The following is a 26,242-nucleotide window of genomic DNA, read 5'->3' on the forward strand; positions in this document are numbered from 1 at the left end:
ATAGGAGTGATTTAGTTGAAGATCACTTTTGGGCAAAAAGAATTCTTGGATATTTTGGTTAAAGAATTCAATTTTTTAATTAAATATAAGAGGTTTTTTATTACTACAAATAAGCATTTTTTTTTCTCAAAATTCAGTCTTTATCACTCTTTCCCCAAAGTTGTATTTTTGGAGCCTTGCAGTGGTCCATGTATTTTAAAACCTTACATGTGGGTGTTTTCACAAACAGTCTCACTGCTGTGCAGTATCTGAAGGAACCAAGATCTGATTGTTCATAATGCTATTTCTTTGTACTCTTCCGTAATATTCAGGTGAACTGGATGATCATTTGATGCCAGTTGGTAAAGAAACGGTTAAATATGAGGAGGAACTCGATTTACATGATGAAGAAGAAACCAGTGTTCCAGGAAGGCCAGGCTCTACAAAACGAAGACAGTGCTATCCTAAAGCCGTTAGTATCACTTACTGCTGTCCAGATCTCTGATCTAATGCTTTATGTACTCATAAGGCAGAATTGCCAACTCTTAATCTTAGCTGATGAGAAATTTTTAGAAGTCCTGTATTTACTTTGGTGTTCTAATTCTGTGGAAGCCTGCAGTGCTACCTGAGTTTATGGTACCACATGCTTTGGAAGCATGCCTGTAAGCTCAGAGAACATTCACTTTCTGTAGGGCTTGTTGGCAAATACTTACTTACCTAGTATGAAAATAACTGTGAGGAAAATAGTCTTGCATTAATAATCTGTAAAATCTTTACCTTACTACTGGCTTTCAGGATAAATAATTGAACACTGAAGATGTGCCCTGGGCTAAATACAGAAATATGTTTGGAGTTTTTTTTTTTTTGGGGTGCCTGGTTTAGTTTGGCAAGTTTAGTGGTTGAACACAGAATTTCATAATTCCTGGTTTAAATCTTAGAATATCAAATAAGTGTACCTGTAATTTCTAAATATTATACTTAATATTATACTTGATCTATTGAAAGGGTCACACAAGAAAATACAGCTCTGTGTTAAGTAATGTATTCACAGTCTGTTTCAACAGGTTTCAACCACACCAGCTTGTAAAATTTAACTTCTTAAAGGGTATTTGTGGGGGAATTGGAAATACTTTAAGAGAAAATGGAGAAAAGAAGCTTTGTAAGAGTATATTGCAACTACTCTGGAACCTTCCTTTTTCCTTTGCAGTTAGTACAGGTTCTGTCTAAGGTCCTTTGAATAGGACAGGTAACTCGTATAGAATCTGATAATCTTTACATATTACAGAGATGCACAGTTTGCAATTTTGCACAGTATTTCTTGTTACAAGGGCTTTTCTCTGTCCTTTTCTCTCACTAGTGATTGTTGGAATAGGGGTGATTCATAAAATGTGAGATTATGGTATCTCATTCAGAGGAGTTGACTTGTCAAGTGATGCATCATTCTTTCTCAGTTATTTCTTTTTTAATAGGGAGTCTAAGAATACTTTCCCTTGCCTCTATCCCAGCTTCTCACATCTGGAAAAGAAGCTTTGGCAAATGTTTAAGGTCTGCAAGGTCCTCTTGGGTTTAATGTAGTTATTAAATTTATGAGTAATTTTCCATTAAGCCAAGACCATAGTTTTACTGCAGTGTAACTTTAAAATCCAGGACTACATGTGTTACAATTTAGTTTTAGATAAACAGGAGGATAATTTTGAGACCTGCAAAGTAATGAACTTCTACCAAACATAAAGCATGGTTTCTTAATGTCTATGACAAATACGAGCAGCAGAATTAAAAGTGCTTGTGGCTGTTGGGAGTATTCACATCTGCCAGCTAGAACTGTAATGACAAAATTCATACAGTGTAGTGCCTGGGCGAAGGGACAGTGTATTGAATTGTATTTATGTGTTTGTCCCAAGTGTATCAAAACATTTTTGATACTTGTAAATAATTCTACTGGAAAAATAATCTGTATTAATGAAGCTGTAAGTTCAGTCAAGTTTTTTTTTTTTTTCTTTGAGTATGCACACTTTCCCTTTTACCTTTTTTTTCCTGTTCTACTGTTAAGTTCCAAAGGTCTTGGACATAAAATGGGCTCTATTGTAACTGGTTAATTGTAGACATTTGCATTTAAAAAAAAAAAGGTTTATTTTAATCTGTCTAAAGTGAGGACAGGCATGTTTTGCCTCCATCCACTACAGCAGAAAGGAATGTTCTAAGCATACCCGAAAGCAAGATTAAAATACAAACAAGGTTAAATGGTGTGAGCCAAAGCAATAATACAAGTTTATATTTTATAAAAGAGGAAGGAAAGAGAGAAAATAGAAAAGTAGGAGAATGCCCAGAATAATTATGAGAAGCACAGGAAAGCAGCTACCACTACCTTGGGTCCAATGCTGGCTTACGGAGTGCAATGTGTCTCTCTCTGGTGAAGTCCCTCCCAGAGCTCACAGTCTTTCCAGTGAAGCAGCTGAGCCACAGCAGCAGGACCAGCACTGGGTGGTAGGGGCCACAAGCAGTCACAGGGCAGTGTAGGACAGCCCAGACAGCAAAGATTCCAGCACTATGTAGATTTGGCAGCGCCTGTGGCAGGTTGGGCACTTGCTTATAGAGGATTTTGAGAGTTGGCAACAACATGTCCACCTCATAAACTTCATTGGCTAGCTGTCGTGATATATCAAAACTCTGCTACTTGCTTGCTTGATGTATCAATTACAAGCTTTTTAATAATTTTCGAAAAAGGTGCTTAATTTTCTAAAACAAAGCAGTTTCTCAGGCTTTTGTTAGAGGCAATTTTAAACTTGATTTTTCAAACCTTAATCTTTAAAGAAGCAATGGAGACACATTCCTTACTTTTCACGACATGCCACCCTGTGGTTCTCCATTGCCTTGAGGAACATGGATGTAGTCTTCTCCCATGGTGGTGATACAAGTACAGCAAGCATAGGGGGAAAGCGAGATGCATAAACATGTTATCATGCATATAACCAGGCTAGTGCCAACAATTAAAAACACAAATCCAGTGGTAGCTGCAACTCCTAATTTGTGCTAACCACTTTCCCCATCCTGTAAGCTCTAAAGACTTTAGGAGGGTAGTGACCCATGATCTAGGTTCTGATCCATCAAATCAGTCTTGTGTTTGCATAGATTGAAATAGTTCTCCAGCTTGATCACTTACTTATTTCATCTTAGGTCATGCCTCCTCAATGGAGGATGAGGCATTATGGATGGTAATGCAAGGACACTCAGTTACAAGGGAGAACATGCTGGAATCAATACCCCTTTGTTTTTCAAGTAGTCAGTAACTGGGGTGATCTGTACTTGCTCCCAAGGGTAAGGGCTAAGGCTTGACGTTGGTTATGAGGGAGGGAGGAAGAGTTGGCCTACCTAATAGGCATGGATGGTGAGTTTCTTTCCCAAACGCCCATGTTTTTCCTTCTTCATCAGTCCACGACTGTCTCTCAGGTGGTCCAGTCATAATAAATTTGTAGGGAAGTGTCCCTGAAGTATTAGAGTTTCAATCTCTTTCTCCTTCCCCAGCAACCAGCACATTACCTTAGCAATCTTTTGAGGCTGGGCATATTCAAAAGCACCCACCACCATTATACCTTTATTTGAGGGAATGATTCCATGAAGAGGCATCTTCAACTTTGAGGGCAGACATTTGAGCTCCAGTATCTACTAGAAAAGTTACAGGAACTTTATGGGGACCAATAGAATAGGTTGTTAGTAAGTCTTCTTATGAAAAGCTACCCTCTGTCCCCCAGCTCACCTACTGAGGACAAAGGAAACCTCATGGCTGCCATGCCAGGCTGCTGGCCAAACATTTTTGCTTAAGAAAGAAAACACTGCTTGAGCTCAGAGTATTTTTTTTTGTTCCTTATTTTTAGCAATGTGTTTCCAAATAAACCTAAGAGGACTTACTCAAAGAATAATAACTAGGTGAACTTTGCTGATTTTTATCATGTTAATGTTTTTTCTTTTTTTGATTTTTTTTCAGATTCCAGAGTGTTTGAGGGATAGTTATCCCAAACCTGATCAGCCCTGTTACTTGTATGTAATAGGAATGGTGTTAACGACTCCTCTACCTGATGAGCTCAACTTCAGGAGACGAAAGCTATATCCTCCTGAAGATACAACAAGATGTTTTGGCATATTGACAGCCAAACCTATACCTCAAGTAAGAAACCTATTTCCTCTCCTTATTCTGCATGCCTTGCAACCTGTTATTTTCCACTTACTCCCTACCCAACAGAGTGAAGAGTTGGAAATGACCATAAATTATGCTTGTATTAAGTAACCTCCAGAAAATAAGCAACACTATCCATCCAGTCAAGTCACCACTTCTTTTTCTGTCTTTAGGGATGGAACCATCTATTTTTGCTGAACTTTCGGTTTAGAAATTTAGTGTTTTGCATTGGCAAATTCAACATCTCCCTCCTTTTTTGTGTGAGGTATGATAGGAGTAGATACAGCTACGGAGGTGGCCTGCACTGCATTACCTTATCTATACAAAAGCTAACATAACAAATTCTCTTAGCATTCCTAGTCTGCAGCAGCAGCAGAAAAAGTGGGCTGTTTTAATTGAAATCGGCACCTCTTTCTTAGGAAAAATTTTAATAGGCATTTTCTGTTGGTGAGACTCAGCTGAGAAGGATTTTTTCAAATTGTATTTTCTGCTGTCCACATAAGAAGATGTTACAGGAATATTGCTGATTTTCACATTTCTTACCTCATAATAGAAAATATTCCTTTTCTACTTGGCTTTTATAAAGAGAAGAGCTGTAAAACACAAGGAGAACTATTAAAAAAACCAAATCCGTCACTCTTTAACATTCAGAGTCTCATCTGTAATTGAAGGGTCATCACAGTTCAAAATTCTGATCCTATTTGTTCCGATTTGCTGTAGGGGTCAGTCAAGCATTACCTCAGAATCTCCACTACACAGATAGTACTCTGTAAAGGAATCCCACATTGGATTTTCTTTTGTGATTTCTTTTGATTTTGTTCTTGTTTAGATTCCTCACTTTCCTGTGTATACTCGCTCTGGAGAGGTTACAATATCCATTGAGCTTAAGAAATCTGGTTTTACTCTGTCTCTGCAAATGCTTGAGCTGATAACACGACTCCACCAGTACATTTTTTCACATATTCTCCGTCTTGAGAAACCTGCACTAGAGTTCAAACCTACAGAAGCTGATTCAGCCTATTGTGTTCTACCTCTAAATGTTGGTAAGAACAAAAATTTTGTAATTCACAGCTTGTCAGAAAAGTTCAGCCTAGAAAACTGAGTTATGCATTTTCCTTTTTAAGTTGATGACTCCAGCACTTTGGACATTGACTTTAAGTTTATGGAAGACATTGAGAAATCTGAGGCACGTACAGGCATTCCCAGTACACAATATACAAAAGAAATGCCTTTTATTTTCAAGTTAGAAGATTACCAGGATGCAGTTATCATTCCACGGTGAGTACTCTACATAGTGTAGGTGTGTACCTGTTGTATTTATACAAACACTTGTAATAAGGGCATGTTAAAGCTGCAGCAGAATTGCTTTTTAAGAACTGTATCCTGTTAGTCTGAAGGTATGTGATAGCATTTCAAATAAGTTAAAGATTTTTTAAATCAGTAGTTAATCTTATATTAGTAGGATTTAAGTGTTTAGGTATCTCAAGATTCATTATGTTTTTATAAGGAATAGCAGAGCTCACTACAAAAGTATCTGATAAAACACCACAACTTCATCAAGAAGTGGTTTACTGAAACCATTCTTAGTTTGGAAGATTGCATGGGAGTCCTGTTCTCTGGTTACTGCTTATGCACACCAAAGGCCTGCTAAAGGAAGGTATCATGTTGGTAGATGGGAGAATTACAAGTGATGAAGACCATTGAACAGAATCTTTATATTGAATGATACTCATTTTATGGACTGGATATGCAAAGTTTCTCAAGATTTGGTAGGCTTTGTGGCAGCTTAATTATTCCCTGTGGACCAACTGGCTAGTGTAATATAAACAATGGTACTTGCTGAATATATAGAGAGGATAAATTTAAGTTTAAACTTTGTTTTTTGGCCTCATCTGTCTCAGACTTTTTTTTTTGAAAAAAAATTAGTGTGTAAAATTTTTTAGTGATACTATTTGTTTAGAGTTTCTATTTAGATATTTCAGTAGAAAATTGAATGATAGATGCAGCAGGTCAAAGTGTGAAATAACTTAATATGCAAATCTAATTATTCAATATTGTTTTCATTATTTTTTAAATTATTATTATTATTATTTTCCAGGCATGTTTATCACCATAGTTTCCAATGAGCCTTTGTAGCCACAAAAAAGATGTTGCTACAGTCTGGCTTTAATTTTAATATTCTGCCTGTAATGCAAGAATGTCCTTGAAAGGCTTGTGAATTTACCTTGCTATGTGTTTGAGGTTTTGTATTTTAACTTTATCTAGAGGATGACTTGGTTAAAATGCCAGTTTAGACATGAGGTAGTACAATCTTTGTATGCAGAGGAACTCAGTTTCTACTGATGTAGAATACCACATTGGAGACCGGATGCTAAAAAGCCAAATTATCAAACTTAATTGTTAGGTGTTTTGAATTAAGAAATTATCATTTTTAGCATTTCTATTGTCCAGAGCTTGATTTTGTATTATATATTGAAGACCTAAATCCTCCATTTAATTTGAATGTTTATTTTGTAGAGGGAATTTCACAGATCATAGGTTAACTTTATTCATCTTTGTCTTAAAGCACATTTCTCATTTAGCATTTGTGTTAGCTAGATAAATGATTTCTACAACAAGAAGAACCCTCATTAACTAAAAATCTCAAGTGCATTCTTTAAATGTTAATCTCCTGACCATGTTGGAACATGAACTTAACAAAAACTTTACTGTAATGCCAAAATATTATTTTTTTTAGATACCGAAATTTTGATCAGCCTCATCGATTCTATGTAGCTGATGTATACACTGATCTTACTCCACTCAGTAAATTCCCTTCCCCTGAATATGAAACTTTTGCTGAATATTATAAAACGAAGTATAATCTTGACCTTACCAATCTTAACCAGCCACTGCTGGATGTGGACCACACATCTTCAAGGTAACAACAGTGATATTTTGTGTCTGATGTTTGTAGTTTGACAGTAAAGTGCCTTTTTTTTTCTTTAAAATATGATATAAAGCTGAGGGTTTCTGTCTTCCAACATAATTACTGATTTTTTTTTTCTTGAGAGATACTTAGCTTGTGTAACAAGAACCATGAATTGAATCTGTTTTTTCCCAGAGGTAATGGTGCTGTCACTTCACAGTGCTTTGAAGTTGACTATTAAGAAACTTAAGAAAGTTTAGGCTAGTAAGTTTTAATCACTAATTATGTACTTACACCACAGTATTTTCACATGGTTTTTAGACTTAATCTTTTGACTCCTCGCCATTTGAATCAGAAGGGAAAAGCACTTCCACTAAGCAGTGCTGAGAAGAGGAAAGCAAAGTGGGAAAGTTTGCAGAATAAACAGGTAAAATAGAAGCATGTAATTCAAGTGGACTCTCTTAATAGTGATCTGATGGCTACCTTTACAAGGAATATTCTTTTCTTCCCCCTCCTTTCCCAGATACTGGTTCCTGAGCTCTGTGCTATACATCCTATTCCAGCATCATTGTGGAGGAAAGCAGTTTGCCTCCCCAGCATCCTTTACCGCCTGCACTGCCTTTTGACAGCAGAGGAACTAAGAGCTCAAACAGCCACTGATGCTGGTGTAGGGGTTAAATCACTTCCTGCAGATTTCAGGCATGTATTTTTTCAATAGGTATTTTTCAATATGATGTGTAATTTACAAGCTGGAAACAATTATTACTGCATGAATTATGAATGTGGTAACTCTAGTTTAACTCGTGGCACTTCTCAGTGAAACATGGTTTAAAAATATTTGACTGTGAGAAGTGAAGTTACATGTTGCAGTCGCTGTTCTTTTCAATAGGCTGTGGCTCTTTTTAAATGTGCATCGTCTTCCGCTAATATTTTTTGTTAACAAACCTCCTGTTTATCTTTACAGATATCCTAACTTGGACTTTGGATGGAAAAAGTCTATTGACAGCAAGTCCTTCATCTCTCTTCCTAACTCCTCTGTAGTAGAGAATGAAAATTACTGTAAGCACAGCACAATTGTAGTCCCTGAAAATGCTGCACATCAAGGTGCTAATAGAACCTCTTCTGCAGAAAACCATGACCAAATGTCTGTGAGTTACAGAACATTGCTCAATGAGTCACCCAGTAAACTCCAAATTGATGTCTCGGTAGAACTTGCAGCAATTAATGGTGTTTCTTATAATAAAAATCTTGCCAATGGCAATTGTGATTTAGTTAACAGAGACTTTTGCCAAGGAAATCAGCTGAATTACTGCAGGCAGGACATACCTGTACAACCAACTACCTCATATCCCATTCAGAATTTATACAACAGTGAGAACCAGCCCAAGCCCAGCAATGAATGTACTCTACCGAGTAATAAATACCTTGATGGAAATGCTAACAGATCTACCTCAGATGGATGCCCCATAATGGCAGTGACCACCAGTACTTCAAAAGCTATTAATCTTTCAAAAGACAGAGCAGATTCTGAAAAGAGCCCTTGCAGTGGGTACTCCTCAAAAACTCTCGGTCCTAATCCTGGTCTTATTCTTCAAGCTTTGACTCTTTCAAATGCTAGTGATGGATTTAACCTGGAGCGGCTAGAGATGCTTGGTGATTCATTTTTAAAGCATGCCATCACTACGTACTTGTTTTGCACTTACCCTGATGCTCATGAGGGACGGCTGTCGTACATGAGAAGCAAAAAAGTGAGTAGAAACAATCCAGTCATACTGTGTGAAAGGCATGCTGTAACAAGCCGTATAAATGAAATTTTTGCCAGAAGGTTGAATGTGAACAAGTTGATTTAATTCCACAGCTTTGTTCATTATACATTGAGTATCATGCATATTAGGAATAAAAATGCAGGTCTGTTGGCTCAATGTTGCCATAACTGTGATTGATTGAAACTGTTTTCTGCAGTTCAATTTGAAATCTAAACCGGCTGATGACGGATTGAATGAAACTAAAAGTTCTGGTCTGTGAGAACATTTGGTGCACTGAACTTCTAGAGCTGTATTGAGTAGAAGCTCTTTAACAGCACTGCTTGAATGAAGGATTGAATTAGCAGCACAGAGCCTTAGTTTGCATCTTTACTTGACCTTTCCTTTGTTTCCTCAAGAAGAGACTCCCATTGAAATTTTTAGCGTCTTACTTAAAAATGAAACAAAGAAATCTTACAGAATTTTTTTGCAACAAAACTTGTGAAAGTATTTTAGAGTAAATGTAAACAGTAAGGAGCAGAGTTGTTAGTTCTGCTGCTGCTAGAAAAATCAACCGTGAAAACTTTTGTTTGTTTTGTTTTTACTTCCAAATGAATGTGATAATTTCAATTAAATGCCAAGGCATTGACTGTTGACCTCTAATAAAAGGAATCATTCTGAAAATGAAATGATTGTATAGTTTAATCTTGGAAAATAAGGAGGGAAAAATTGTGTAGTTTAACTTTGGAAAATAAATTGCACAGTTCAAATTAAAGAAGTGATTGAATATTCAAGTTCAAATTTCAAGACTTTAAAATATGCAAAGTGCATTTAAAAAGAGAAAAAAAGATCAGTGGTTGATAGTTAAAAAGGAAAAGGAAATATATTTGTATCTGAGAATACTTTTTTTCCCTTCCCTTTAAAATACTTATAATCATTTTAGAGGCTATCAAAATAGCATCTGGATTATGACGTAATAAGTGTTATATGGAACTGTTTTAGCACTTTCTGCTGCCAAGGTTTAGGTCAATCTACCTATAAATAAGAATTTTTCATTCCAAATGTGGTCTGAATGATGATTATTTATACTTACAATAAATGGCACATGTACAGGTTCTATTTACTATTATTTTAAAAGTAGCAATTAGTTTGTTTTGTGAGGAGAATGTAATACATTACATTTCTTTAATTGAAACAGTCACGCCTAATATGCTTGGCCTCAAAAAAAAAAAAAAAAAGACGTGTATCTTGCTTTCAGTTGGTTCTACTGTATTATGAAAGCTGAACTCCCTTTTGAGAGTGGGAGAAAATGCATAATCATATGAGATTCAGCTTGACACATAACATTTTTTTGCTCCTTTTGCCTTTTAGCCTATTTATGTAAATATATGTCCAAAGGTTTATCAGAATGTTCTTTTTAAAGGTCAGCAACTGTAACTTGTATCGTCTTGGAAAAAAGAAGGGACTGCCAAGTCGCATGGTGGTGTCGATTTTTGATCCCCCAGTCAATTGGCTTCCTCCTGGTTACATAGTAAATCAGGACAAGAGCAACACTGACAAGTGGGAGAAAGATGAAATGGTATGAATTTATTTAACTATGTTGATGAGTAATTATTTGTGTATCTATATTCTTCCACCCCTACCTCATCCCACCACTCCCAGTTATTTTGCCATTTTCAGCAAAGAAAAGATAAGTCTGTATATTTCTTTTCTTTCTAAAACTTCTCAGTAAGAAAATGAGAGGAAAACTGATTCTAACCAGAACCCGAAATAAGGAAATTCATTGCACATCATCCAGTATTGAGCGTAGATATTAATGGAGAAGCAGAGAAGAAAAGCTTTTCTGCTGATATTTAGCCTGCTCCCAGGAGTTTTTCAGAAGTTTCTGTTGAAAATTTTAAATGGTATTATCATCACTACTTTAGCTGTAATATGTTCAGGAAGAATACTTTTCTGCTTTTTAATAATGAGTTCACCTTTATAGAATACATGAAAAAGAGTTGCTATTTTTCATAGTGCTGAGGCAGATTGAAGAGTAGAACTGTCTTGAGATAATGTTCAATATTGATGGCTGGTGGCTACACCATGGGTATGACTGAGAGCTGCTTCTCGTGTCAAATACAGTGCTGGCTTAAGCTCTCTCACTGACATCCTCACTGTCTTATCAAACGCTTCACAATGACAAATCTTAATGAGGAAAGGTTCATACTATTTTATGACATTCTAGGAGTAGAAGGACATATTCAGAAATACCAGCAATCACAGCAGTCAGTAACATGACCCTGAAGTGTTTCAGACTGATTTGGAGTTCAGGGGAAGGAAGTGGAAGGACATCGTTCTTTTTTCCCCATTCTGAACACCACACTCAGATTGTAGAACCACCAGGGGGCACATGAGAGTACTGTTAGGTGGATGTACTGTGCAAATAAATGTTTATTGCAGAATAAAACAACCTGATTATTGTGGTTCTGTACTGTGCCAAGATTTCATTTCAAAAAGACTTCCTGCTGTACCTTTCTGGCAAACGAGATAGTACGTTTAGGAGTGGAGCTAATTGTTGCTTTTTAAAAGGTTTCAGTTTTTGACAACATTTCAGTGTTTGCTTCCTCTGTGATAGTTGCTGTTTATTTGTAAATAAAACGTAGGGTTTCAAACAAAAATGCAGAGAATGATGCAACTAAATAGTGGGGGTGGGGAGGGTTGTGCCAAGTAGATATTTTGCTTTCCTGGATGTAAATTTAATTCTCAATCCATGGGCTGATGGTCTATTACTGAAAATAGAGATCTCATTATGACAAATTATTACTAAAATATAGTAGTCAAATGTTAGTATTTATCGAGTTTTATTAAGAGGAAGAATCTTTATTCGTTCATTTTATCAGATGGCTGATTTCCAAAAGAGCATTAAAAAAGAACTAAACGTGTATTTTGAGTCACCTTTTAATTGGCAATAACTTCCTGAAAGTTAGTCAGGTATTATTGAAGAAAAAAATCATTCTTTTGGGGTTCATTGTTGTTTTTTTTTAAATGTTAATGACTAAATAATTAAGGATCAGAATTGCTTTCTGTTTCCTTTAGCCACTGCTCATCCTTATCCCTTAGAATTTTTTTCTAATGTACAAGAAGTAATGTACAGACAATGTTAAGATAGTTCATGTCCTGCTACTTAAAATTTCATTCTAAGAAACTTGTGAATGAAACCACAGTAAAAATTTATAATTTGTTCCATCTTTGTAAAAACAGATGCGAAAATCTGTTTTGGAGCATCCATATAGACATGTCTCATTCAGAGACTTTTTTTATTTCAATAGTAAATGTGATGGGTGGTGTGTAACAAGAAAAAAGCAGCACTTGTCCTTGTTGGGACTGGTTAAATTAATCTTATTTTAAGTTTTATATTACTACAAGTATCTAAAATAACTATCTCAGATCCAGTTTTGATATCTCTTTCTGATCAGTTTAAGTTACAGAAGTCCCTGCTGTGTGTATGTAAGATAGGGAATTACAGCAGCAGGAACTCTTTCTGCAGAATGTCTAAACTAAGAACTTCTATAGCTTCTTTTTTTTTCCTCTCCTGTGATTACTAAACTTGACTAAGCCTGGTCCATCCCGATGAGGAACACTGAGATCTCTTTGATCCTTAGGCAGTTTTAAGAGCTGTGCAGTGCCCCTTACAGCTGCCACCCATCCGCACCTCTGGATGGGTGTGCATTTTGCCCAAAGGGAAGCATCGCCCCCCCTCCATGGTATCATCTGGTTCACAGATTCGCAGGATTAGTGACTGAGCCCTACAATACAACATCCATAGGTTCAGGGCAGATAAATTCACTTGATTCAAAATGTTGTTGTTTCACTTGATTCAAAATGTTGTTGGCTTTCATGACCCAGTCCAGGAAAGTGCTTTCAATCTGATCTTGCTCCTGTCAAATTCAGGGGCAGAATTCCTGCTGACATCAGTGTTGAGCTTGTTAATAGTCCTTTGATGTTAGGAAGACTACCACTGCATTTAACTAATATGTTTAAGTACTTTCCTGGATAGGGGCCATGGCAAATTGCAAAGATTTATATAGTTTGGGAATATTTGTGTTCAATTTTTAATTTATGTCAATCCATACCAATTTGTTCATTATGAGGAGGGAAAAGACATAAGATGTCATTAATTTTGCTGTTGTGGGTGTATATGTAAGTATTAGAAAATTGATGACAATTTTGCCTTCTCTTTTATTAGTTAGGGCTAGTAGTATAGCCTGTAAAAAAAACCAAAAAAAAACCAACAACAAACTGAAAAAACCCTACTAAATGCATTTTCCATGTAGAAAGATGTAGAAAAAAATGTTCAAAATTGCATTCATTCAACATTTGTACTAGCCTTACTTAGCAGCTTGAGAGAAGGATGCACCTGGACCTTTCTTATACTTCCTAAAATTTGTTAATTTAGAATTTTCTGTTGTTTACTTTGATGCACAAGTGTATAATGTTTAGCGAATATAAAGTTCAGTGTGTGTGCCTCACGTTCAAGTACAAGCACAGGTTCCTACAAAATTAGTAATAAGGAATTTGTATTCCAGGACAGTTATTCCAATCCTTGTGGAAGTTGAGGTTGTATTGTGCATCTGATCAGACAATGTACTTAGGAACATAAAAAAATCAGTATTGTTATTAGAAGATACTTCTCAAATCCTGCTTTTCTGATCTTTCTGCAGTAAAAGTGTCTTGTTTCCCTCTTCAGCACTGCTTTTTTTGTGTTCTTTCATAGACAAAGGAAAACATGTTGGCTAATGGTAAACTTGATGATTATAATGATGATGAAGAGAATGAAGACCTAATGTGGAGGTTGCCCAAGGAAGAAACAGACTTTGAAGATGATTTTCTGGAGTATGATCAGGAGCATATCAAATTCATTGATAATATGTTAATGGGATCAGGGGCTTTTGTGAAGAAAATTTCACTCTCACACTTTTCAACCACTGATTCAAACTATGAATGGAAAGCACCCAAAAAGTCATCCATGGGTAATGTTCAGTGTTCATCAGATTTTGATGATTTTGACTATAGCTCTTGGGATGCTATGTGCTATCTGGATCCTAGCAAGGCTGTTGAAGAGGATGATTTTGTAGTGGGCTTCTGGAATCCATCAGAAGAAAACTGTGGTGTTGATGCAGGAAAACAGTCGATCTCCTATGACTTGCATACAGAGCAGTGTATTGCTGACAAGAGCATTGCAGACTGTGTGGAAGCCCTGTTGGGCTGCTATCTGACCAGCTGTGGTGAAAGAGCTGCTCAGCTTTTCCTGTGTTCATTGGGGCTGAAGGTGCTCCCTGTAATTAAAAAGGCTGATTGGGAAGGCACTCTGTGTGCTACCAGAGAGAACTGTAACAGTGAGCAGAAAAACCTTTCCCCAAATTCTGTTGCTGCTTCTGTAGTTAATTCAGAGCCTTCCCTGTGTAAAGACCTGGAGTATGGCTGTTTGAAGATTCCACCAAGGTGTATGTTTGATCACCCAGATGCTGAAAAAACCCTAAATCACCTTATTTCTGGTTTTGAAAACTTTGAGAAGAAAATAAATTACAGTTTTAAGAACAAGGCTTATCTTCTTCAGGCATTTACTCATGCCTCTTACCATTATAATACCATTACTGGTAAGTTGTTTTCAAAAAGCTCTATAGTTTTTTCTCCATATTGCAAAAGCAAGAGAAGTAGTATCTTGTGTATGTCTATGTATAGACTTTTTTTAGACATCACATGTTACAACAGTCTTGGAATAGAGTATCTTAAAAATAGTATTTTACTTACTGTTTAGAGGGGGATACTTGTTCTATTTGTATCTCAGTGATTATTCCTATTTTGACTTGATGCAGATAAAGTATATTTATTGAGGCCTAACCAAGTTTCAAGAAACAGCATCAGTGATAAATGCTCTATCACTAGCTGCGTATCAATGACATTAGATCCTCATTTAATGGAAATAAGTTCTTGTAGAACTCTGGAAAATTGCCATGTACTTCAGGAAATAGCAGTCATATTTTCCAAATATATTTAGCAAATTTGTTCTGTAATTGAATCTCAAGAATGTTATACTTTGTACTTCTGAAGGTGAACTGTAGACTACAGCTTTTATTAGCTGAATAATCTATAGGAGTGCAGAATGTGGAGACTTCCCTTTGAAGCTGTGAATTCAAAGTCTTAATATAAGTCTGGGCATTTTATTGAGTAAATATTTAAAGTCAAAGTTTGAAGTAATTGACTAAAACAGACTAAATATTAGTTTCAGATTAACATTTAATGTTTCTGTACATGATCTCATAAAAGATTTTACAGCAGTAGAATTTTGTATTTCTGTGATCTTTAATTGCTCTTGCTTATACTAATTGATGTAATATTTGTTCATTCTAAAACCTGCATGCATTTTCCTACAATAATATGCAATCAAAAGCAAACCATGGTAAAATTCCAACCCTATTTGTAGTGATTGGCAAATTTCTTTGCAGTCAGCAGTCTGAATTTTTCCCCACAGTGAATTGGGCCCTTATTCCAAGGAATGAGAAAGCTCTGCATTCATTAAAGAAACAAGTAATTTTTAAATGCTACTACACTGAGAATCAGTTCTGACAAAACACAGAAGCGCTCCTTTGGTTTTTCGTTGTAAGGGATATTACCCACATATGTATTTACTTTTTACAAATATTTCACAAAACATATTGAAAGTAAATGATTTCTTTATTTTTAGACATACATAAATATATATACACACCACCAGAAACCTTGAAGCATTAAAAATAGTTTAAATTACATTGTTGAAACTGTACGAAAACTTGTGATTTCATTTCTGTTTACCAAGTGAGACAACTGTAAATAGCTGTTACCTGTAACTTTTTCTCTTTAGTGTATAGCTAGAAGTTGAAATCTGGCAGTGTCATAGGTTCAGCTTAGTGCTAGTCAGTTTACTCTCCTGGTAACTTCTTCAGTAGTTTGTCTTCTTCCTTTTCAACCTACCTACCTGTATTTGTATTCAAGAGGGTTTTGTGTTCTAAAAGAGGGTTCTAAAAATAGATGTTCTTAGCTGTCTGTTCCCATGGCCCCTGTCAAAAAAGCAAAGGCTTGACAATTTTAATTTCCAGTTTAAAAGACATATTCTAAATAGGGATCTTTGTTGAAGGTGTCCTAATGTGTGGCAAATCAGACAAAAAATCTCGGGTTTTGTGTTCCCCTGCTCTTAATACGTTGATTTTTATATTGATTGGTTTTACTTTTTTAATATTTTTTTTAAGTTTTAACTGTTACAGTGTTCAGATCAGCCTGCTGGCAGAATATCTTAAATTTACTTTTTGATGTTTCTCAGCACGTGAAGATCTTGAGTAAAAGCATTAATTGATTATAAACACAGCTGTTTTTCTCACCTACCAAATTAATGTTTTGTTTAAAAAAAATGCTTTATTATTAGCTATAGCGCCTTCTTTTACTGATTTCTCCTTTTTTAGTATTCATTAGCAATCTCTTTAAACATAAGGATACTTCTTTTAAAAAACAGATTTTCTTCTCTGACCATTGGTTAGTTTGTAGAATTTACATGGCACTGTACCAAACTTCTTATCCAGAAAGCCTGGAAAAATGTGTGTGTTAAACTTAATTGTGGTGTTGTACATTCTTTTATTTCCAATGCTTTAAGATTGTTACCAGCGCTTAGAATTCCTGGGAGATGCAATTTTGGACTACCTCATAACCAAGCACCTTTATGAAGACCCGCGGCAACACTCTCCAGGAGTTCTTACTGACCTACGATCTGCTCTAGTCAATAATACCATTTTTGCATCATTAGCTGTAAAGTATGACTACCACAAGTACTTCAAAGCTGTCTCTCCTGAACTGTTTCATGTTATTGATGACTTTGTGCAGTTTCAAATGGAAAAGAATGAAATGCAAGGAATGGATTCTGAGGTTAGTGGAAGTAGAAGAAATATATTCAGTATCTGATTTGAAGCATGTCACTGGATTTCTTAGCATTTTTTGTAATGCTTTGTGCACACAGCAGCCAAACAAGCAGGCTCCCAGTAATAAAAGGATGCAATGTGCAAAGTAAAATACAGCCTTCAGAAAGTATAAAATCAATTAGAATTTACAGAAATTAGTTAATTTGAAAGCTTTTTGCCTCTAGGTTTTTCTGCCACTTTATTTTAGTTGTTTTGCTCTTGTGTTGTTAGAACAATATGGGGCACACACTTAGCTTGCTGCTTTCACCAACTGATAGGAAGCAGTACTATAACATGAAATTGTGGTGAAGAGTTGCTAAACTATGTAGTGCTGACTCAGGGTAGGATATCCATACAACACCATGAACAAAGCTACCTTGGCACAATGTTGGGATTATTAAATGTAGTACACTGACACGGGATTTCTGCTTTTTTTTCTAATGATTTCTACTGGAGGAGATGTTCCTGCACTATACATTGAATAATAAATATGTCACTGAAATTTTGATAGTATAAATTACTTTATATTAGAAGGTTAAACTCTTATCTCTCTTGCTTTCTCCACAATATGAATGAAAAGGCTAGGAAGTTATTTTCAGAGCTTACTGTGTTGTTTTTTGCTTTGTTCAGTTTTTGCAAGTATGCAAAAAGAAACTTTCACCAAAGTTGCAACCAAATTGTGTGATAGCTGTTTCAAATAAAATCCTTGTTTCACTCTCCCTATGCCTGCTCCCTATCTTGGTCTGGCACTGAATTACTGAAACTTATTTCATCGTTTAATGTAAGAGTCTTTGTTTCTGCAGTTCATGCCAGCTAGACTGGTTTCCATGTGTATCTCCACGTCATCTGCTTTTCTGTTTTTTCAAATCTCACTCATGAAACATCTGTCCCTTGCCTTACAGCTCTTAGTTTCTCTCTTCTTCTGTTACTTCAGTATAATGCAAAAGTGCTTCAGTTTACACTTGGTATGAAATGCCCTATTCAAAACAGTTGGACTTGGTTTTTAATGTTGAAATTCCCATTTGTATTGATGTATGTGTCAGGTCTGACTACTTGTTTGATTTATTTCAGGTAGAATTATTGGGTGGAACATGTTTATGAAGTATTATGGTCACTCTTAAGAGAACTGAATTGGATTTTAAGCCCCAAACGGAGTGAGAGTGTAGCTGCTGGGGGAGAATACTGACAGAAACTTATTTCTCTTCAGGCAGAGTAGTATAATGGTCAAAATCTTGGTTTTCAAGTTTTTTTTTTTTTTGAGTTAGGCAAATTTATATTACATGTGTTTAAAGTATTTTAGTAAAGGATTAGATGAGCTCAAGACCTTTAAGATAGACACTGAAAGTTTATTTTTGATAATGAGCATAGTTTATTGTCTTAAATTGATAGCATAGAAGAAAACACTGCCTGCTGCTTTAAACACCTAAATGTGTCTTTTATCTCAGTCTGGTGGTGGTGTTTTTCAGTTATTAATGTCTTATTTTACTAGTGCTTGTTTCATGCATGTCTTCAGGGGTAAATGAGGTAAGGAGAGTTACATGCAACTTTCATCCAGAGACTGGACTTAAAGAGATTTTGAAAGTCTCTTTTTGGGAGATGATGTGTGAACTCTTCCTTTGTTATAGGTAGTTTTCTAGTATTAACTAGATGGAAATCTGGTTCTAATTAGGAAGAACAGACCCATGGTGAAATCCTACAGAATTATCACAGAAGGAATTCACAAAGTATAAAAGTATCCTGTACACAATGGTGTTTGGGATTTTTTTTTCCATATTTGAAAAATGTTGTAACCAGCAGCTTGGTTTCACTGGGGAATAAAACAACAGTTTTGCTGTGGAAGGTTGTCAATTAGAAACTTAAAGGAAGTATCACAGGATATAGCATGGAGGAGAGCTTACCTGTCTAAAGATCTTTGTTTTACTGTAAGTAAAGCAATTGTTTCTCTCTTTTCCCCTCCCCTTTTCTCTCTCTCCCACCCTTGTCTTTTTTTTTAATTGCCAACAGCTCAGAAGATCTGAAGAAGATGAAGAAAAAGAGGAAGACATTGAAGTACCAAAGGCCATGGGGGATATATTTGAGTCCCTCGCTGGTGCCATTTATATGGATAGTGGAATGTCTTTGGAAATGGTTTGGCAAGTGTACTATCCAATGATGAGGCCACTAATAGGTACTGCCAACTTTCAGAAAATTACTATTAATAAAGTGCCATCTGCTATGAAAAGAGCAAAGCTAATTTTTGGTTTTCACTTTTTTTATCAAATAGAAAAATTTTCTGCTAATGTGCCCCGTTCGCCAGTGCGAGAGCTGCTGGAAATGGAGCCAGAGACAGCCAAATTTAGGTAAGAATCTGCTTTCTTCCACACACACTGACAGAAAGCGTTTCGAAACTCTGCTTCATGAACTACAGAGAATTTTTACATGTCACAAAGTACTTGTAATTTATTTTGCCCTAAGTAGCTAACCTAATCATCATTGTGTGTGCTGTTCTTTTTTTTTTTTTTTTCTTGCATAGCTTTCTGAGAAATGTAATGATTTCTGTTTAATTTTACTGCTTTAACTTCTGTAAAAGAATGTAGGTCTCTTATTTCACGTTACCTTGCCTTGGCAGTAAGTAATTCTTGTGTATATTTTTGCAGTCCTGCGGAAAGAACTTACGATGGAAAGGTCAGAGTTACAGTGGAAGTTGTAGGAAAGGGAAAGTTTAAAGGTGTTGGCAGAAGCTACAGGATTGCCAAATCTGCAGCTGCGAGAAGAGCACTACGAAGCCTCAAAGCAAATCAACCTCAGGTCCCAAACAGCTGAGACTCCTCATAAAAATAAATGACATGGGGAAAAAAATAACATACAAATAAAGCAAATTTTTAAAAGTTGATGTTGAGAGGAACAAATTGGAAGACAGAATTTAAAGTTTGATAACAGAATAGATAACAAAACATTTAACATGTATAAAATTTTGGAACTAATTGTAGTTATAGTTTTTTGCGCAAACACAATCTTGTCTTCTTTCCTCACTTCTGCTTTGTTTAATCACGAGAGTGCTTTAATGATGACATTTAGCAAGTGTTCAGAATAATTGTTGTCAGGTCTTTTTGGTTTACTTTTCTTGTCAGTACAGCTTTGCTTAGTATTAGAAGGCCAGGGAGCTTATGCCTAATGCAGTTGCTAGATTTATATATATAGTAATCTTGGAATTCTTCAATCTGTGCACTAGTGCCAGTCATAAAGCAGTTGATAAACTGTACTGGATGATTGGGTATAAGAAAGATTAAGTGTGCCAGTATTCTCCTTTTTATTTTCCTTTTTTTTTTCTCTCCATGTCATCTTTTTACATTAAGATGGCATTCCCAATCATTATTGCACTTATTTGTTAGGGACAGATTTTAATTGAAATGGCTGGCATACTGGTAGAGTGAAACTTCGGTTTCCTTATGCCACACAGTCTTGCATAAAAAAAAGGTTCTTGCCTTAAAAATAAATAAACCCTCATTAATAATCTTTAATTTCTGATCTTTTTTGGAACAAACTGTTTTACATTCCCTTCATTTTCTTATGCATTTTACAATGATACAGCTCTATATTTACAGTACAACTCATTACTATAGCTGTGACTTATTACAGGATTATAATAGAAATTATATTCATATATATGTAATTAGGTTATTTTTAACAATTCTGAGGAGGTGGTTAGTCTACAGTTTTTTTTATACCATAAACGAAATATGGTCTTTGGCTAAAATTCCAATTTTACACAAACCTGCAAGCTAGATAGTTCCAATACTGGAAACAGCAACAAATAATTGCACAGTGCAAACTGTCACTAACAAAACAACCTTAGACATATCACACCTAAGATATGCTGCAGATTTTATAGTCAATTGGTTACGTATTTAACAAACAGAGCACCTTTACACTTAGAGATATTTCCACGTAAATTTCTTACTGTACTTTTCAGAATTGCATGCATATTTCATCTACCAAAGCTGTGCTGTTAAATAACATGAAAGTTGATGTTTGAGATATAACTGCCGTACTTTTGATACATCTGTGATTTAGGTCCTTAATTTAGAGAAACTAGCTCATTGATGTTTTGGTCTACTGGGAGCGTGGGGGGGAAATCATACTTGTATTTTTTAGGCTTTGCCTATACTTCTTTAATTAGATTTTTGTAGGCACTCTTCACTTAAATACCTCAGTTCTTTTTTTTCTCTTCTTTTCCTTTTTATTTTTGCATGCATTGGGTTTTTTCTGTTTTGGTGCTATGTTTATATATTATGCTTGAAATTTTAATTTTTTGCACTGTAACTATAATACCTCTTAATTTACCTTTTAAAAAAAGCTGTGGGTCTTGTATTCCCACCAGTATCAGTAGAGGTTTGCTGCAATTTTGCCCTGTTAATTATGCTTGAAGTTTGAGAAAGCAGAGCAAGGTGTTTTAACGTTTTCCAGCACAATAGTTTGAACTTGATGCTGTGTCTTATGAACTAAATTACAAACAAATACTGTATTTCCTGCTTTTAAACCCTATTCCTTTCCTCACAAATGCACACTAAAACAAAACAAAAACTGTCAGCTCTTGCTTTCTTAACAAAAAAATAAAGTAAATGCCTTAGTGACAAGGGGCAGACATTAAGCTTTTCTGAAATACAGTTTTCAAAAGTTCGTATATTTGCTATCTCAGTCACTTTTCAGTCTGTGAAAAAGGACTGTTCTTGTATTTGAAAGCTGCTTGTTATAGGAGTCAAACCAAGAATTAAAATACTAGCTTATAAAGAAGTCTAGTATTTGTTTGGTACTTCAGTCATGAAAGGAGGTATAAGAACAGCAAGTAGATTATATAGTGGTATGGAACAATAAAAACATGCAGTCTAAATTCTCAAATGTAAATTGCTTTGCGTTAGCTGTTTCAAAAAGGTCACTGATTTAAGCTATAGCTTGCTCTTTATAGTAGGACTGAATTTTCTTAGTGAAAATACATGATTACTCATGTCAACAATTCTGTGTTTCTGGCCAGACATCAATCAGCAGATTAAATCAGACCATCTAGAAAGTCTTAAGTAGTTTTAGTTGCATTATGAAAAGCTAAAATTTCAGTTATTCTTTGAATGCCTAAAATTCTTACTGATTGTTACAAGGTTATAGATTCTCAGGGGTTTCAGGTAATTGTTAGCAGTGAAGTTATGGAGTGTTTGGGTGTAGACAAAATCAGCTGAACCTACTCTGTGTTTCAGAACAGTTTAATGATCACTTTGTTACTAGATAAAGCGTATGAATTGGACATCTGAAATGTGTAGTGGCTGACTATAAAGTAGTTTCTGCTGCTGATGCATTTTTAAATGTGTTTTAAATGCCGTGATTTTTTTCCAGTGTGACCTCATTGAAATACTTTTTATCCTTTGAGGCAGAAAATCCATATTAGTTTCCATGTTACACATCTGTGTGTTTTACCCTACAGCTGATATGATTTTGATACTGGACAGTGTACGCTATTAAAGACCTAAATCTGATCATTTGAAGGTTGGGATAGAAATCACTTGACATGCTATAAGCACAAGTGTAAGCGGACTGTTGCAGCCCATCTTCAAAAGCAACCACACAGGCTCATCATAAATGGTGTGGGGGTTAATTGGCATGAACCTTGAGGTTTTTTATCTAAGTCCTGTTATACTGTACTTTAAACAGTCCTCCTAACTATGCTGCGTTTTTATTTTTATGGCTTTTTTTTGCGCTGTTCTGTTCATGTAGCACAAATAAGCATTGCACTTGGTACCATGCTTTACCTCATTTCAAGGAAAAAATGCTTAACAGAGAGGAAAAATGTGGTTTGGCCTTGCTGCTGTTCTGATTTAATGAATTTGAAAAAGATAGTTTTTAATGCCTGCAATGTGTCATTTACTTGCACAACTTAAATAGGTCATTTGTAATGTCTGTGGCATTTTTACTGTACATGGAAAAAATACAACAAAGATGTGCAACAACTCTTGATTGTATTTTAAAGCTATTATTTTTCTACTACATCATTTTACTGTTATGTGAAGTAATTAAAATTAGAATGACCTCTGACTGACACTCTAGTAATTATCTCTGAACAAACCAACATTTTACACATATAATGTAATTTTTGGGAGAAGACAACCCCTAGTAATTTGGTCAACCTCAACTAAATCTGTCCAGTCTGAATATTGAGTGCTCAGTAGTGACTTCTGAAGTGTTTGTTCAGCTTGATGCTGCTAAAGTCCATACAAAAAACCAGCCTACTATTTTTAAGTCTCATTACACAGTAGTATGTTGCAACTGCCGAGTACGGAACTTGAACAAGAACCAGTTTCAGTGCTGGAGAGGAGTATAGTGGTGGCCCAGGAATGGGGTGCTGGATCCTCAGCTGGTGCAAATTGATGTTGTATCATTTTAGTCAATTGAACTGCATTCATTTACATATCTGAAGATCTAGTGCTTGTATGTATGTTTCAGAGTTTCATTTTTCCTCCTTGTGAGCAGATACAGAACCATCAACTGGAAAATGTGGGGGGGTTTATGTTACTGCATATGGCATACTGCATATGCTACATATTCTATGCATTTATCTGTACAGAAAATTAACTCTTTGTATCCCAGTCACAGCAGCACATGCAGTCCAAAATGACAAATAGCATTGTTGTCTGCTGTGATACTGCACTTGACTCTGACAGTATTCTGGGTTTGTTTTGGATGGGGTTCCCCATGAACACATTCTCATGGAAATCTCTGTATTTTTTATATGAATGAAGCAAGAAGCATTTTGATTTTTGGTACTTAATTACTGACATTGATCCTTTTTCAATTGCTCTAATATTCAAGAAGTTAATCACTTTAATATTAGATTTTAAACTTTAAACACTACAGTTCATGACCATCAAATGTAATCTAAATATCAGCTGTAACTCAATATGAATTATGTTAGCAAATATCTAGAGGTCATTGTAGTATACTCCACTAGCAGTTAAAATTAACTTCTATCAAAGCTAACTACAATTCTTAAAAATAAATTTCATCCAATGAAATCCTTGGGGTTTTCCCTCTTTTATTTGAATGGCAACCACAGACTACTTTAATTGCTTTGTAGATGCACTCAGAATTTACTGCAGCAGCAAGTTGGGGAGAAAAAATGTTTGTGAACAATAATTGGAAATTGCAGGCATTTTTATTGTAAATAGTGTGACTGAAAAGATGGTTAAAATCAAGTAGAAAGAATAACAAATATAATTTGATGGACAATAAAATATTTACCATCACATGCTGCAGCTGTCTTTAAGGGACATAAAATGTAATTCATTCATACTGTAATCATGCTGCAGAAGTTTGCAATCTGCACCTTATGGATCACAATTACCTTTAATAGTTTTTTGTAATAATTGTAGCTGAGTATATCTCCAATAAAGTTATGGTCTGTTCACCTTGTATTGTCGTTTTGCTTTTTTTAAATTTCTGTTAATATCTCCATAAATCTTCTAGAGTTTACAAAAAAATTGCTTTTCAGTCTAAATCTAAAAAAAAATGTGAAAACATTTGTGAAAACAATATTTCTTCACCTTGTTTAAAGACAAGTCTGCTTGTCTCCTTCCTCTGATGAATGAACTGTCTTCAGAGCTATGTGAAGACTCTTAAGGGACACTCAGGTTAAAAATGATGGTGTATGTGGGATGATTTGATCTCTGTGTTGACCATTATACCTGCAAAATGTCTGTTGGAGCTGAGAGGCCTCAGAGCACAAGGGTTCTGGAACGCAGGTTTGCATGACTGGCACATGTTTTAAGAATAATATGTTAAGATGAGCTAATAGTCTCAGCATTAATAATGTCAATCTCATTATTTTTCTATTGGCTTTCTGTTAGTATTTTGCTTATCCTGAATATTGGCAGTGTGTTTGTAGAATGTTCTGGCTGGCACAGTAGTGTCATGTGTCTTTCATGGAGACAAGTCAGACCTGCCAGACAAAGATCAGGAGTCTTCCTTTCTGAAAACTTCACAATGTAGCAGTCACTTGTTTGGCATCTACAGTGAGCATGTTTTGTCTTTGATTTATGGCATTTTGTCTTAAGTTATAGAGAAAATCCTGCGAGGCTGCTGGTAGGCATGGTGGTAGCTTTTTCTGGGATTTGGAAAAGATGCCTTTAAAGATAAAGCCCTTCAGGTTCCAGTGTGTAGGCTAGTACAGATGACAACACAGCCTCCACCTCCCCATTCTAGCAAGTGAGTCAAATCAGAAAACTTACCCCAACTTTTCTGCAGGAAAATTGGTCTGAAAATAATATTAAAAATTGGTTGAGGATGCCATTATATCCCGTTAATTGTGGCAAAATGATGTGAGGGATGGCCTTCTCAGCTGGAGTCTGCAAGAAAGTCGTCCATCCCTTGCTGAGTAGCACTGTGAAGTAGATGGAGTTCTCCAGAAATTCAAGGTGTAAGATCAGTAGAGGTTCTGCTTCAAAGGTGTCTCTTGTCTGCAAACTTGGGAGTTTGCAGACAAACTTTAGTATCCTTTCCAGTCCTGCATCCAAGACATTTATGAAGTTGAAGAGCACAGGGCCAAGGATGAGCCCTGTGGAACCTGACTAGTGACAGGTTCCCCAGTCTGATGTCAACCCTGACATGGGCCAGTTGCTCACCCATCCCATGATGTGTTTATCCACTTGTGTGCTGGACATTTTGTCCAGAAGAACTCTTTCGAGAGACTGTATCAAAAGCTTTACTGAAACCCAAAAAGATTACATCTACTGGCTTTCCTGTATCAGCTATGTGGGTTACATTGTCACAAAAGGAAATCAGATTTGATAAGCAGGACTTTCCCTTCATGGAGCTGTGCTGGCTCCACAGCAAGAACAGCGAGTGAGTGTTGCCTTTCAGGAGTTTTTCAATACCTCTCTGAATAATCTCCATAACTTTACCAGGCACTGGAGTGAGACTGACAGGCCTGTAGTTTTCAGGGTCCTCCTTGCCCTTCTTGAAAACAAGGACAACGTGCACCAGCTTCCAGTCAGCTGGGACCTCTTGGGGTTCCTAAGACTGCTCAAAAATTATCAAAGAGAAGTTTTGCGATGATATTAGCCAGCTCTTTGAGGACTCTTAGATGAATCCCTTCAGGCCCCATAGATTTATAGGGATCCAGCTGGAGCAGCAGATCCCACACAAATTCAGGGTTGACTGGGGTTTGATCATTCTCACAGTCATTGTCCTCCAGCTCAGGGTACCTGAGACCCCCTTAGTCCATCGCTAATGCTGAAGACAGAGGTAAAGAATGCATTAAACACCTCTGCCTCATTTCTGTCCCTGTTTGTGAGGTGACCATCCTCATCCTGGAATGGGCTGATGTTTCTACACTGCCTATTGCCATTAATATATTTGAAAAAACTTTAACGTCTCCCATATTTCTGGCAGCTTCAACTCCATTTGAGCTTTGGCCACATGGATTCTCTCCCTCCAGTGGTGAGCAGCATCTCTG

At 36.0% G+C, this 26,242-nt stretch overlaps 1 protein-coding gene across 1 annotated transcript in view; it reads left to right on the plus strand.

The window, feature by feature from the left end:
• Window positions 1–24,201, plus strand: part of DICER1 (dicer 1, ribonuclease III) — a 66,091-nt gene extending 41,890 nt beyond the window's left edge. The window contains exons 16-29 of the mRNA XM_053945196.1: window positions 312–451; window positions 3,962–4,141; window positions 4,980–5,193; window positions 5,275–5,428; window positions 6,888–7,070; window positions 7,380–7,485; window positions 7,582–7,757; window positions 8,023–8,806; window positions 10,224–10,379; window positions 13,557–14,439; window positions 16,467–16,735; window positions 18,772–18,934; window positions 19,031–19,106; window positions 19,404–24,201. Of these exons, the coding sequence (XP_053801171.1) occupies window positions 312–451; window positions 3,962–4,141; window positions 4,980–5,193; window positions 5,275–5,428; window positions 6,888–7,070; window positions 7,380–7,485; window positions 7,582–7,757; window positions 8,023–8,806; window positions 10,224–10,379; window positions 13,557–14,439; window positions 16,467–16,735; window positions 18,772–18,934; window positions 19,031–19,106; window positions 19,404–19,569 (3,650 nt within the window). The 3' untranslated portion in view covers window positions 19,570–24,201. The remainder of the gene's footprint in view (window positions 1–311; window positions 452–3,961; window positions 4,142–4,979; window positions 5,194–5,274; window positions 5,429–6,887; window positions 7,071–7,379; window positions 7,486–7,581; window positions 7,758–8,022; window positions 8,807–10,223; window positions 10,380–13,556; window positions 14,440–16,466; window positions 16,736–18,771; window positions 18,935–19,030; window positions 19,107–19,403) is intronic.
• Window positions 24,202–26,242: the final 2,041 nt, after the last annotated feature.

This window comes from Vidua chalybeata, chromosome 6 (genome assembly GCF_026979565.1).
Source record: "Vidua chalybeata isolate OUT-0048 chromosome 6, bVidCha1 merged haplotype, whole genome shotgun sequence".
NCBI classification, from domain to species: domain Eukaryota; kingdom Metazoa; phylum Chordata; class Aves; order Passeriformes; family Viduidae; genus Vidua; species Vidua chalybeata.